The 15,212-nt window shown below is 42.4% G+C and overlaps 1 protein-coding gene across 1 annotated transcript in view; it reads right to left on the bottom strand.

Moving 5' to 3' along the window:
• LOC107523877 (collagen alpha-1(XIX) chain) overlaps nucleotides 1–15,212 on the bottom strand; it is a 67,814-nt gene that overhangs the window by 22,130 nt on the left and 30,472 nt on the right. Inside the window, exons 22-28 of the mRNA XM_016195552.2 lie at nucleotides 15,071–15,115; nucleotides 12,087–12,131; nucleotides 11,565–11,627; nucleotides 7,537–7,572; nucleotides 7,360–7,404; nucleotides 5,016–5,186; nucleotides 3,254–3,320 (exon numbers count right to left, since the gene is read on the bottom strand). Coding sequence (XP_016051038.2) covers nucleotides 3,254–3,320; nucleotides 5,016–5,186; nucleotides 7,360–7,404; nucleotides 7,537–7,572; nucleotides 11,565–11,627; nucleotides 12,087–12,131; nucleotides 15,071–15,115 — 472 coding nt within the window. The remainder of the gene's footprint in view (nucleotides 1–3,253; nucleotides 3,321–5,015; nucleotides 5,187–7,359; nucleotides 7,405–7,536; nucleotides 7,573–11,564; nucleotides 11,628–12,086; nucleotides 12,132–15,070; nucleotides 15,116–15,212) is intronic.

Genomic DNA, 15,212 nt, shown 5'->3' with positions numbered 1-15,212 from the left:
TCTGATAGCGCTTGGGGATATTTTCTGACCTTCTCAACTAGCTTTTAAAAAGGTGAGACTAATGAACTGCTGTATTTAATATATATATTTTTATTTATGTATTTAATATATGTATTTAATATATATTTTATATATGTATTTAATAATATGTATTTAATATATATTTTTATCTAAAGACTTTTATAAAATTGAAGTTCAATATTAAAGCCGCCTGACATAAAAAATAAAATGCAGATGGGCAAAAGAGAGGGGAATGGGGGACATCTGTAATAGTGTGAACAACAAAATAATTTTTTTTCTGAGACTTCTTTACACCATCTACTTCAATGCGGTTTGTTTGAGTCCATACCTCCATGCCAACCAATAAAACCTTAAGACCCATCACATCGTAAAGGGAATCCGCTATATTCACCATATCGATCTTCCTGCAACGTTGAGACTTTTTTTTCACTGAAGATGGAGGGTATTGTCAACCACCACTGCTATTTCAATAAAATATCTGTGGGCTCACCAGCCCTCATAAGAAAAAAAAAGACAGTTGACACGAGAACCCATGGAAATTAAGAATTTAAGGAGAATTTTAGATTGCAATCCAAAAGCATGTATTTGCTGGCATTTCCCTCTTCTCCTGAAGATGTCGCGCTAAGATCCTAGATGCCCTGTGCCTGGGGCTGGCTTCATGGACATGCACCTGTGAGCCTCGTGGGGCCCCATGCTCAGAAGAGCCCTGCGCTTGCTACAACGTTCTGCTGTTGCTGTCTTATAATTTTTAATGAATTTTGAACAGGGCACCAGGAGATTTCATTTTGCACTGCGCTCTGCCCATGCTCTGTTCTTCAGTGTCCTCGGGAGAGCCCTTCTTCCTCTTTGTTAGGCAGTGATGCTTGAGAAATGCTTGTTGAAGCAGAATGTCTGAATTGCAAAGTTTGGAGCCTAACCCATGATGCTTGATTAAAAGGTCAATAAAGAAAAATAAAAGGAAATTTTAAAATGTAGGGGCAACATAAAAATTAGAAAGAGAAGCCTGGTAGTTTAAAAAAAAAGAGAATGGATGGTTGTATCAATAAACTATCATATCAAAACACTGTACAGATACTTAGTACAGCTCAAGGTAAAGTGAGTTGACAGCATGAATTCATGACCTTTTAAGAAAACATATTTTTCTTCTATTTTGTCACGGAAGTGGCTACAGTCCCTGTGTTACTCTGCTCTATCTCTAGAGCGCATGTGAAATAGGATAATGTACACTCAAGCACTGAGATTTTGGTCTCTCGTACGAATTACTGCTTAAAATAATCAGAGTTTTGTGGAGAGCAGCTAACTCCATGTTTGTGTAGAAAGATTGAGGATGAACTTGGGGCATTGTGTAATTTTATTCCTTGCAAATTCAACCATGTATTTTTAGGTTAGCAAAGGAAAGATACTTTGTGAAAGAAGTAGGAACAGCGAGAGCCAATGTGGATTTACTTTCTAAAGACAGATAACTCCCACTTTATTAAGTTCACAGTGGAGGGGAGTGATCTTGATTTTAGCAAATCCCCTGACAAAATCATGTGATATCCTGTGGGTAGATAAAGAATGCACAGGGGATTTCAGGACAACGACACGCATTCAGACCTCACAAAGACAAGAGACTAACAGATGAGGTACACGTGGGCAGGAGGAATGCAATGGCATTTAGGAAGGCCTAATCCTTGATTCTTTTTTATTTAAAATTTCGATCAATAATTCAAATGATGACATGCTTATAAAATTTAGAGATGACACAAAGTCTCGAGGGTAAGCCAACGTGCACTATGAGACAACATTCCAAAAGGTATCTTCAGGTTGGAACAATGTATGAACAGGAATCACTTGAAATTTAATAAGAAGTAACATAAAATCACACACCTAGATTTTAAATATGGAAACAGTGCATAATGAGAAACACCTAATTTAAAAAAGTTTGTACAAGAAAGACCCAAAGTTGTTAGTTAATTGAAAACTCAAAATGAATCAACAGTGTGATATGGATACTTAAAAAAAAAAAGAAAAAGAAATGTTACCTTAGGCTGTATTATTGAACTATTTGTATCAGGGGTCAGAAAACTTTCTCTGCAAAAGTAAATTCTAAGGCTTTGCAGGCTATACCGTCCCTGTCACGACTCTCATTTCTGCTGCCCTAGCACAAAAGCAGGCAGAGAAAATACAGAAAGGAATGAGTGTGACTGTGTTGCAGTAAAACTTTATTTATGGACACAAATTTGAATTTCAGGTCATTTTCACATGTAATGAAATATTCTTTTGATTTAAAAAAAAAAACACATTTAAAAATGTACACCCCTACATCCCACTCCCCCAAAGTAAAACCCACTCTCCTTTGGGCTGTACTGAAACAGGCGGCAGGTGGATTTGGCTGGTGGGCCATAGTTTGCTGACCTTGGTCTATATCAAAAGACACTGGCCCAGCTGGAGTGGCTCAGTGGTCGAGCATCGACCTATGACTCAGGAGATCAAGGTTTGATTCCCGGTTGGGGCACAAGCCCGGGTTGTGGGTCTGATCCCCAGTCAGGGGCGTGCAGGAGGCAGCCAATCAATGACTCTCTCATCATTGATGTTTCTCTCTCTCTTCCTCTCCCTTTCTCTGAAATCAATAAAGACATATTTTTTTTAAAAAAGGCACTGTACTCTGCCTTGGTCAAAATACTCCTGGGTGAATGAGGGTCACTTAAAAATTAAGTATTTCTCAAGGGTAATGATCCTGGAGGATTTTGACATACTTACTCTATAGAAGGGAAAACTAAGGAGAACCATGGATATTGAAAAATACCTGTGCTCTGGCCTGGTTGTTCACTTTGGTTACAGTGTCATCCCCATAAACCAAGGTTTCAAGTTCAATCTCCAGTCAGGGTACATACAAGAAGCAACTAAGGAATGCATAAATGAGTAGAAAAACAAATTGATCTCTTTCTCTTTCTCTTAAATCAATAAATTAAAAAAAAGAAAGAAAAATAAATGAGGAGCAGTCACATGTGAACAGAGGAAGATACTTAACCTGTGTTGTTCAGCGGACCAAGAATGATGACAGGAAGTTAACCGGGAGGCAACTTAAACTTAGCATAAGAAAAATTTTTCTATCAGAGCGCCCCATCATAAAATGGGTTGCCTCTTAAACTTGTTTAATGGCCATCTTTTGAGAGTGCTGCTGCAGGGATTTTCCACAGTGGATGAGAATTGGTAAAAGATTCAGAAATGTTTATTAAGCAAATCTAACCTTCAAAAATCCTCAGAACCTCTTGATTAATATACTTCTTTATTTCTTCAAATGAAACTGCATCAGCCTAAAGAAGAAGACGAAAAAAAAGGTCTGTTAAAACAGAGCACAGCAGAAATGAATAGAGAATAGAAATATTGGGTTGCTATGCATACTTGAAGCTTCTGTAGAGATACATTTATCAAGCAAAATGCTTTTGGCCACTGACTATATTAAGCAATAAATATCTTTTGTTTTGATCAAATGCTAGAAAGAAGTAGAAGCGCATAATTACTTTAAAAGCTGTGGGCTGAAATCATAACGAGTGATGTGAACATATTTCCTATTAAATGGACAGACGTGGCTTCACATAATCAGGAAAGACATTTCATATTACTTCATTTTCTGAAGTTACAGAACTTGAACAGTGTTATCATGATGTTAATATCCCAGGCACAACTTAACCCCTAACGAATCCCTGAATGACTGGTAAAGTCATTATCTAACTGATACTATGTATCTTTAAAGGAAGCCAACCTGGAAGAGAACTCCAGGCATCTGGATTATTCTTTAAGATGTTTTATGCACGGGATAAAGCTTACTAGGTTTTACCCATTTCACGGTAAAGTTCATTCCGTAATTTATATTTTGCAGCCATATTTGTATTAAGCACAATTTTTAAAAGAGAAAATGCAAGTAGGTAGATGATGTCAGCTGAATTTTTAACTTTACATGACTTGGACAAGGAATCTAACATTTACAACAGTAATGTTTTACTGTAGACCTTGATATTTTAAAAGGGAGCTATCATTTTTTCATGATGGTTAGGATTTCAAAGTATTTTATTACTCTTATTTGTATTTGGTGGTTATTATCCAGGGGTGTGGAATTAAAGATGATGTGATGGGCCCAGAAAGTGATGCTTTCTGTTAGGACACAATGGTTGCAAGAATGCCCTATTTCAACATTTTATTTTCACTGTGGATGACACAAATAAACTTGAGTTAATGCATCTAATACCAACTATTAACATAGCGCTGAGAGGCCACTCTACAGGCTTTATTTAAGTAGAGCTTAGGGGGAGTGAGTAAAAATCAAGAAGTATGAAAACTGTGGGAATGCTCAGTTTGGCCCTCTATCTGGTAATGACTGATTATCTGAGGGCAGCATGTCCTTAACTCCCTGACCTCACTCCAAAACTCCCTTTTCTTCTTGACATGGATATTTTCAGATTAATATGGAATGGCCGTCCACCATGCCTCCTGAGGATATGAATAAAAACATGGGCTTCTTTATCCAAACACTCTTGGCCCAACTGGTCTCCACTTCAGAGCACTACTCAGAGCAGATCTGTTGTTCTGATATTCAACCAAATGATGTTTTAATAGGAAATAGACATCGGTATGTATTTTCTGTGTAGTGGAAGGAGACATTGTAGATAGTATTTAAGAGTATGGCTTTGGAATCAGTCAAGCCTGAGTCTGACCCAATAAATAACTGTGACCTTGGACAAGTCAACTCTCAGTTTCTGCATTTGTGAGAGAGAGCTGGAAAGGATATCCATCCTCCTGGGTTCAGTGTGAGGATCCAGCGAGGTCATACATAGTAAGTGCTTAGTAGAGGGTCTGGGACATAACTTGAAAGAAATGACAGCTATTGTACCCTCACAGAGACAACTTTAGGTTCATTTCATTTATTTTGAAAGAATTATTATTGCTTTCACGGGAAAAGGGATATGTGGTCAGTACCAGCCAGGAGCTCTCGAGCTCTCAGTACCACTTACTGGAGTGCCGGGGACGCCTGGATTGCCCGGAGGGCCTTGGTGCCCAGGAGATCCCACAGAGCCCTTGTTTCCTGGTGGCCCCATAGGACCTACGGCTCCCTTCGTGCCTGGAAATCCTGGTTTTCCCTGTTCACCTTGTGGACCTCTGTCTCCTGGAATTCCCTGGTCACCCTGTTAAGGAAAAAAGAGTAAAGAATGATCTCTTCTACAACTGCAACAGCTGTGGTTAAGAGCAAAGGGTCTGGATTGATACTGGCACTTACTTGCTGTGAGACCTTGGGTAAGTGAACTACATTCACTGTGCCCAAGCTTCCTCTCCCGGAAAGTGAGGATAACAATAGCATCCACCAAGCAGGGTGATGCTGAGAAACAAATGAGTTAACTCAAGCGAAGTGCTTCAAACAACGCCTGGCATGTTGAAAGCACTCAGTAAAAAGGTAGTGACAATGTCAGTTGTACTCAGTCTCCAGTCTAAAATAATGACAATTTTGAATGTCAATAGCAGCTGTCACTTCAGGCCTGGGTCTCCTTTGCAATAACAAAGGAAGATCACTAAGTGGATTTCATCACTGAGATTTTTCACTCAGAAAAACTTCAGGACACTCAAAATACCTCCTGAATCATGTACTTTTCTTTTTTCCTGCTTGCTCTTGTACATTTGGTCTATTAGATTCTGTGGGTTGGTTTCTGTACATATGTTTCGTGTGTGTGTGTGTGTTAGAGAGAGAGAGAATGAGAGAGGTAAACAGATAGATCATGGCAGGTGTTTCATTTATAGATATTTCAAATACTCAGCTCCACTTCTCTATGAGGTGATGATCACACCAAATACGATGGAATGGTGCATGGGGGCTGCTCTGTATTTCACTGTATTATTCTTTTACTTGTGGCTTCTCTGCTAAAGTCCAGACTCTATTTCTCTTGATTAAAAAATAATGAAGACAAATGAACAATTACAGAGATCTATTTGATCATGGAATAAAGAAGCGCAGAAGGAAGCCATGTAGAAAGAAGAAAAATAGATGGAGCTAACTTCAGCGTTAGCGTCCTAGTTATAAAAATGTATCTGCACACAAGTATATCAATGTGGATCACAGTTGGAGAAAGAGCTGAGATTATTAATATAGAAAAGAAATACTAGCATACTTTGATTAATACCCTGATCATGTGCAAAATAAACACAATCTTTAACAATTAAAATTATTTTATAATTTAGGGACAAAGATGTTCATTCATTATAGTGATGCTTATAATATGAAAACTGGGAAAAAGCTAAATACCCCCCAAAGGGGGACTAGGTAAGTGAAATAAGATATAGCCCAACAGTGGAACAACATGTAGCCACCAACTGGTAGCTGCAGGTATATTTACTGAGATGGAAAGGTAGTCATTACATATTATTAGGCAAAAAAAGACATTTACCAAAAAATTATGACTCCACTTTTGAAAAACGTATATATTCATTTGTATTGATTCATTAAGTATATGTGTATGTTAAGTAAAAGCTAGTAAACTATACACCGGTTCACAAACACACGCACGCGTGCACACACACATACACTAGCAGCTCTGACTAGAATCCCACTAACAACGCTTGAGGAACCTGTTGCAGGGAATGACTCCAGTTCTCCCAGGAAATGTTCAGGCTCATTAAGAAACATAGTGGGAGGTTGGAATAATGATATTAACAACCAGAACGCTTAAAATAAAAGCATACCACATAGATGGCACACCTAGTAACTACAGAAGTTCAGTGGCCCTTTCCATTTCTCTCCCCCTCACCCCCCCCTTACTCAATTTAGTATCCCACTAGGTCAGGGGACCTCAACTAGGGCAACTTTTTCCCCCGGGAGGCATTTAGTGATGTCTGGAGACCTTTTTGGTTGTCACAATTGGAGAGAGGGTGGTGCTACCTCATCTAGTAGACAGAGGCTAGGGGTTCTGCTGAACATCCTGCAGTGCACAGGACGGCACCCACAACAGAGAATTACTGCCCCAAATGCCAACAGGCTGAGGCTGAGAAGCCCTGCTCCCGTAGAAAGAACACGGGTGATGGTCATGGTAGGGATAAGTGTCTGAGACAGGAGGGCGATAAAGCTTTCCACCCGAGCAGCCAGCTAGGCCTAGCTGTGCAGAAAAGCCAGCCGGGGGGTGTGCCTGCCCAGGGCCTGCTTCTGGGCCCTTGGAACGTCCTGTGCTGCGTCTAGCAGGCATCTAGGATCACATACGCGCCACCCTTTTCACGCTGGGAGATTTGCAGGGCGTCTACATACATCGTTGTGAACTCAAAGGATGGGACAGTTGTAGCAAATGGGCTTAACAATCAAAATAGGGATATACATACACGTTCTCCTTTGGGGCCTCTGTCTCCAGGCTTACCCACGATACCCTGGAAAACACGTCAACACGAAAAGTCACTGCTTGCCAAGACTGTCCCTCAGCCTGCTCCCTGAGGGACTCTGCTGGCAGCTATTCTGCGACTGCGCATCAGAACATTTATTTTAAATGGTGTTTTCCATACCTGAGCACCAGGTAATCCATCTTTTCCATTTATTCCCTGTAAAGACAAAACATGATTCATATTTCCAACCCCGCACCGACAGGCATGGTTAAACACAACAGAAGGACAGCGTCCCAAGGCCTCAGTCTCAGGCCCACGGAGATCTGGCGGTGTGGTGGTGAAATGGGAAGCAAAATCGGTAGGATCGGACGGCCCCGGGCCTAAATTCTCACTCTGCCACCTAAAAGTGCCGTTTACTCAGGCAGTTTACTTAACCTAATAGCATCGGCGTCTTCACTTATAAAATGGGGACAAAATAATGGCCTTAAAACTAAGGATTTGGTGAAATAACAGAAAACGCCTCGCTCATTGTGAACAGGCAACGGGGCGATTTTCCTGACTTACTCTCGTAGGTACATTCTGAGAAATAAGAAGGTGCCCCAAAGGGCTGGGTGTCTGGTGTCTGGCATTTATTGCTACCTCCTAACAATTTTTTCCATCACGAAGAGTCAATCTCAGTAAATGGTCTCGGTTGCTGCTAGGGAAATTTCATAACGTGGCCAGAGCATGATCTTAATAGGAAATAAACTGTCAGCCCGAGAATGATTGTTATTTTTCAGCTGGAAAATATGAAGGGAAAGTAAGGAATCTATAATCACTGTTTCTGAGAGTGTTAAATAGTGGCTTTTTATTACTAAAGTGGAAGTTTCCTGAACTTTATAAGGCAGTTCTGGAGGTGGTAATAAAGCTCGGAGATTTATAAGACGGGGAGAGCTATTGGCTGGGAGATGTGAGAAGGAAAAGCGCTTGGGGGTCAAATGAAATACCTAGAGTCCAAGAGCAGATGTGTTTTTGAGATTTGATTTGAAGAGGGAGATCAAGGGGAGGAAAGTGATTTCCCAGCCAGCAGGCGATTGCATGGACATGCTCCTTTGAAAAGTCGAGGAGACTTTTATTGTGCGCCAGGGAATGGATTCTATGAGGAGCTGCAGACAGCCGCATGTTTTCACTGCTGTAAATTACACTAAAATCTGTCACAGCTGAGAGCCCAACCAAAGTCCCCTGGCCTCTCTGAAAGATCCTGGGAAACGTCTAGAGCACTTTCCCTGGGAACATGTTACCTGAAGTGTATGGTTCACAGAATTTATGACATTCAGAAACACAAGCAACAAAGATAAAGCTGATTAAGGAGAGGATGTGAAAGAAACAACTGTGTCACTTGAATAAAAGAAGATAGATCTAGTGTAAAAATGTAATTCATGTCTTTGGTAATAATATAATAAAGGAAACAACCCCTATAGTCTTTTTTCTTTTGACTCTTATAATTCATCAAAGACTGTGCTGTGTGTTCTCTTTTGCATCTGAAGGTGTTACTAACTCGCTTTCCATAGGGGGTCCTGCTTCCGGAGATGTTTACAATAACCTATGTGGACTGCACCTGCTGTTCTCTGCCCTCATCCCACTTGTCTGGAAGAACCCATTCTGGGTAGAACCAACTTTCTGTCTACTGCACATCTGCATCTGAGCAGCGAACTGCGGCTGAAGAAGACCACACATCCCTGCTCACTTGTCCCAGTCTAGACGCAGGGTGGAGATGGAAGCAGCCCCTCTGCGTCACCGGGTCACCCTCCTGGACTTCCCGATTTGACTCCCTTCCCCTCTCTTCAAAGGTTCGCGTTCACACATTTCCTTATCTCTTCACAAGTCCAGCCTCATCACCCCACTCCTCATGTTCAACTAATGACCCCGATTCTTCTTCCACTGAGGAAATAAACAGGAGAGAACCACTTCCCCCTCCCTCCAACAGATCCACCAGCTACATGCATTTGTATTTCGACTTCTGCCTCCTGTTAAAGAGGAACGAACTGCCCCATTCCTTGTCAAGACCAGTTTCCATTTGTGAGTGGAATACCAGTCTTCTCCTCCTACCCAGAGTTGCTGCGCTCTCTTACATCACCAGAATTTCCCCTTGCAACTGGATCATTCTTATCTAGGAGCTAACATGCTGGAATCTCCCCCACCACAACCTCCACATTGCAAAATCCAGTGGAAAATTATCAGCTCTCATGTCACTGATCTGAGTGTTTACCATTTCTTTCTTTTAGTTTTAAAATAATTTTTAAATTATTTATTGATTGGAAAGAGAGAGAAACATCAACTTGTTGTTTCACTGATTCGTGCATTCATTGGTTGATTCTTGCACGTGCCCTGACCGGGGATCAAACCCTCAACCTTGGTGTATCAGGACGATGTCCTAACTGACTGAGCCACTTGGCCAGGACGACCTCGCCTTTCTTTTAGAACATTTAGTCCCCTTGCCAGGCAGGCCTCATTCACCTGGGTCTCTTCATCTCTCATTGGCTGCACTTTCTCCGTCTGCGAGGTGCTTTCCCCAGCAGCTGAGGCCCTCTCTTCCCTTCCTTGTTGCAGTGACCCCGCTTCATCCAGGCCCAGGTCGAAATACCCAGACCGGTCTTTCTAGTCCCGGACCTTCCATTAATTCCAGATACTTATATCCATGGATTACTTGACATTTCCCCTTGGCTATCTACTAGCACTTCCAGATGAACGTGTCTAAAACAGACAAGTCTTGGTTTTTCTCCCCCAAACCACCCATCTCCAGTCTTCCCCATGTCACCAAACACACCACTCTGACAGGGAGACAGCTTTCACCCGTCTCCCTCACACTCCACGTCTGGTCCTTTCCTCCCCCAACCTCCCTATGGCTTGATTTCCCTCTTTGTGCAAGTTTTGCTCAAATGGCATGCCTTCTTTGACCACCCTATGAAATGCTACTCTAGTACTTCGCCCTGTTTAGATTTCTTCTGCCTGAAATTGCATCTTTAATTGTTCATTGTCTGTGTCCGAATCCTAGAATGTAAGCCCCATGAGTTGCTAGCTCCCCGAACAGTGGCTAGCACGTAGTAGGTGCTCAAGAAATACTTATTGAATCAACAAATTGCTTTTTGCTTATTGCACTGGGAACCCAATGGTAAGCATTCATGAGATGGCATTCAGGGGTTGGAAATGGGAAGTTGGTAAGAGAAAGTGAAGGGGGAGGCAGGGAATGACACTAATGTTTATCAAGCACCTCGCATGGGCAGACACTGGAAATGCTAACCCTAAGTGATGTTACTTACGTGACTCACAATACCCTTTGAGTCATAATTCAAACCCAGACCTTCCTAACGCTACATCGCAGAGGCTTCCCATTCCTTCATGTCGCCTTCTCTGGGGAAGTGGTAGTCAGGGAACATACCGGCCCTGAAGGTTTCACAAAGAAACTCAATTGGCCTCATGAACTCTGTGCTGCTTGTTTATGTTCGGCACTCTCTTCTCCTAATAGCACCCCCTTTCCGCACACACCACAGCAAATAAACTAGCAAAGGAAGCAGTGACCTTCTATAAAGAAAAAAACCTGAGACTGGGGTATGTCTTTTTCTTCTTTATATTCCCTCCCTCAGGGCCCAGCACATCCTTAGCAAACAGCAGGGACTAGATGAATATATGTTGAATTGAATTAGTAGGAATGATTGTTACAATGTCACAGCAGTACTATATATCAGTAGCCAGGAGCTCTTCAGGACACAGGGGGATGATATATTTGGCAGCAGTGATTTACAAAAGTGTAAGAACAAGGCCCATAGACAAAGGAGGGAACCTGAGAAAACAGCTTCTACTTTAGTCTTTAGCTTGACACACAGGTATTATATTGGTGAATCTTCAGTTTCTTTATATTTTAGGATGTGATGGGCCATTTTATATTTTAACTCCAATGAGAACATTAGGCTTAAGAAATAATGAGTCTAATTTCCTGACACTTAAAACGAAAAGAATCTCAGCTTTCTCTCCCTGTGTAAGATATAAAGATACCTCACAGAGAGCCAGGACACTCGGGAGAACCACACCCCAAAATCCATTTGCAGAACCTGCACTTACTTCCTCAGAAACTACATATTTAATTCTGACATTTTCTGAGGAGATAGGTGAAGAGGCAATGCTTAAAACATTTCTCAAACTGGCAAATTTTAAACTGCAGAAGTTCTTACTGGCTTTCCCAAGGGTCCTTCTGGTCCAGGGAAACCGATGTCTCCAACAGGTCCTCTCTCACCCTGCAGACAAGTTCACGAGCATTAATAGCCAAGAAAAGCTTTAAAACTGCATGCAAATATGCATCTAAATTCTTTGGTTAATCTCTTCCCATCCACCCACCCACCCCCGCCTTCTCTCTGAGATCCTTCAGTCTGTTCCATGCTTCTATGTCTCTGAATCTATTTTGTTCATCAGTTTATTTTGTTCATTAGATTCCACATATGAGTGAGATTATGTGATATTTGTTTTTCTCTGACTGGCTTATTTTTCTTAGCATAATACTCTCCAGGTCCCTCATCCATGGACACAGACAATAGTGTGCTGAAGGCCTGGGAAGGGGAGGAGGGTCCAGGGTAGGAGGGGGTATTGGGGAAAAAATGGGACATCTGTAATACTTTCAATAATAAAGAAATTACAAACAACAACAACAACAAACTGCATGGAGCACAGACAAGTACAACTGTTGGTAACTAACTCACCGGTTCCCCTGGAGCTCCTGGAGGCCCCGGGGCTCCAGGTTTCCCCTGGGAATTCAAACCAAGGAGACATGTTAGGAGTCAAATTACTGAATGATGCCACGTGCCTAAGCCCCCACCCCACCCGTGAGTTTAATGCGCTGCCAGGGCTGAGGCTCTCTACACTTAAATGGCACTCCTAGTGGGACAGAGTCCCGGGGACCCGGCCTCAACCCTGCAGGCGCTTAGGTAAGGACCGGGTCCAGTTCTCTGAAAGTGCATGTGTGTGTATGTCGGGCGGGTAGGAGGGAAGGATAAGAGTCTTAAAAATATTAAACAAATGCATCCTCTTTTCTGGAAATCCCTCTAGTGCCTATTGAACTGGTAGTTCTTTACTTTAGGGGGTGGGAGGGCACAGGGGGTCAAGGAAACCTCTGATCTTCACAAGAGCATTTCTAAGTTTATAGTAGGATAGCCCCACAAAGAGCATGCCTGATTCGAAAGCCGTGTTTTGTTGAAAGGGAGAGGACAGGATTGATTTGTTCTGACACACATCAATAGATATGGCCTGGAGCATCGGCAACAGGAAAACCCTGGGGTGGAGAGACCACAGGGTGAGGAAGATGGTCCTGCAGGGTCTGGGGGTGGGAAAGTGCAAAGGTGTCCAGGCTCGGCATGAAGATGATGTCTTCTGTCCCTTGGACCTAATGTGAGGGAATCTAAAAAGGGAGGGCTTTTCCCCTACTTGCTGTTTAGAATTTTGGGAGGAGACCCTCTCCCAGGTGAAGAAATGGCTGAGCAGCGAAGCTCGGCAGACGCCAGGCCTGAGAGAGCAGCCCTGGCCTCCCTTAGCCGGTGGGCAAACAGGAGCTCCTGAGGTTGGGGCTGAGAAGGCCAACCTCCGAAAGGGTCTGGGTGTGGGACAGAGTGCTTGAGCCTTGATATCTGAGACAAACAGATCAGGGACATTGAGAGTGGGCAGCAGCAATCCCAAAGATCTCAGAGAGCAGAGGCGTGGGGGTGGAGGGGTGCGTGCTGACCAGAGGCCCTACCCACTGCCAGCCCTGACAGATGCTTCCTTCTGCGTCCCCACATGCCAGCCTTGCAGGAGGGGGGAGAAAGAAGGCCTGGAGAAACCCCTGGCCTGGCCTGAGTGTACTAGGAAGGGAGAGCCTGGTTTGTTCTGGGAAGTGCAGGATTTGGTTCCCTCGGTACTCAGCAGACTGACCATGATGGGTCTGACCAGGTACGTTTCAACCAGAACAATCACTTTAAAAATTGTTTTCTTACTGTGGTTAAGGTCTACATAACATAAAATCTACAATTTTGAACATTTTCAAGTGTAAAATCCAGGGGTATTAAGGATATTCACACTGTTGTGCAACTATCACCACTATTTCCAGAATCTTTTAACTATTTTATTTTCTAAGCCATCATCAGGCCCAGTTATAAAAAACTGCTGTGTGTTTAATTACACCGCTGTGTATTTTCAGGGAGCAAAATTTTTACCCCTTCTCGATTTTTGTAATTGGCAGTTTATCTTAACTATGAGATAAGAAAACTGTATTTTACCCCTTATTTCAATCATTCTGCAGCCTTCAAAAATCTCTTTAGAATTCTTCATTTGGATTGAGTATGTGGTATCTTTTAAATACCTTCAAAGGTTGTCAATGTTTCTTCTCTGAAGAAAGATTTAATTTAGGGTAAGAGTCAAAAGTGACCTGTAGCACACCTGGGAGACTACAGCGGGGCATTAAGCCTCCTTGTGCCCCGTGGAAACAAAGACGGGGTGTGAATGAACAGTGGAGGTGCAGGTTGTAAGGGGACTCGGGGCAATTCCAGAAACTGAGCTCCAAATCCGTTGCTAGGAATGGTAGTGAGGGGGGAGGGGGAGGAATGAGATAAAGTGTGAGCCAACTTTCAAAAAGAGCACTTTCTTGTATAAAAAATTCCGTAGTGCTCGCTAAAGAAAATATTTCCGTGCTACTTTTCAATCATACTAATATTTTAACTTGAGCTAGAACAGCTCAATAGACATCATCCTTTGTAAAGGATGACTTTCTGTGGACTGTGGACGGGCTTTAATAGTTGTTATTAGATTTAGCAACTAAATAGAGTGAAGTAATGTGGCTACTGGCCTTTTAAGTGGTGGGATGGTGGTGGGGAGGAAAGTGCCTGGAGGCAGGGGCTCTGGGTGGTGCTGGGTAGTGCAGGGTGGTGCAGGGTGGTGCTGGTAGGGCCTCTTTATCTTTCTCATGTTCAAGCACATGGTTTCCATTGACTTTCCTATCCTGCACCTACACGGCAGGGGCGCCGAGCAGGGGGATAAATGGGCTGTTATTCATAAAGCATGACCACAAAATTTTAATTAGAGCATCATGAATGAAGACCAGAATGATCCCGAGGGCTCAGAGAAATGATTTCAACCTTTCCTGGAGCACTTTCTATTCACTTGAAAAGACCTTGATGAGATTAAAACATTTGACATCAGAGAGCAACAAAAATGATTGATATGATTGAAGGGCTAGTTTATGAGGAAACATTAGCAGCAATAAAGCTCAGCTAATAACACTGGGCTGAGGAAAATCTCAGGCAGATTGCCGTTTAATGCAAAGAACTTGAACTGCATGCCTGAGGATGAGAGCTGTGCCTTCAAAGAACCAAGAAACCCTGACACATGTCAAAGGCAGAGAAACAAAACAAACTTCTCAAAGCTGTGCTTGTATGTTAATGTATCCTCACAGGTAAGTGGGCTCCTTCCGCCCCACTTAGTGAGTTGGGAAGAAAAAAAATAAGAAAAAAATAAGAGGTGAAAATGAAGAAAGGAACATTCTTGAGGTGGGAGAAGGGCAGGTGGTTTTATTTTTTAAACTGCAGGTCTCGGGAACTTGGTGTCATAGGAGTTAGTTACCACATGCTCCCTACTTCTTCTCGATCCCCAGCTGTAGGTTTACTGTGGAGACAGAACTGTTCACCTCAGAAAATAACGTGAGATAATTTGGACTCACCAGCATGCCAGCTATTCCTGGGGGACCTGCTGGGCCTCGATCTCCCTGTTGGGGTTTAAAAAAAATTGGTACTTATAATGATATCTATAAAATCTTTACCTATAAATTAGAACTCAAATAATTATCTAAATTTGGTAAAGTT

Source organism: Miniopterus natalensis, chromosome 5, assembly GCF_054644295.1.
Source record: "Miniopterus natalensis isolate mMinNat1 chromosome 5, mMinNat1.hap1, whole genome shotgun sequence".
Taxonomy (NCBI): Eukaryota; Metazoa; Chordata; class Mammalia; order Chiroptera; family Miniopteridae; genus Miniopterus; species Miniopterus natalensis.
Note: the sequence above shows the minus strand (reverse complement) of the source record. Positions and strands in the feature narration are given on the sequence as shown.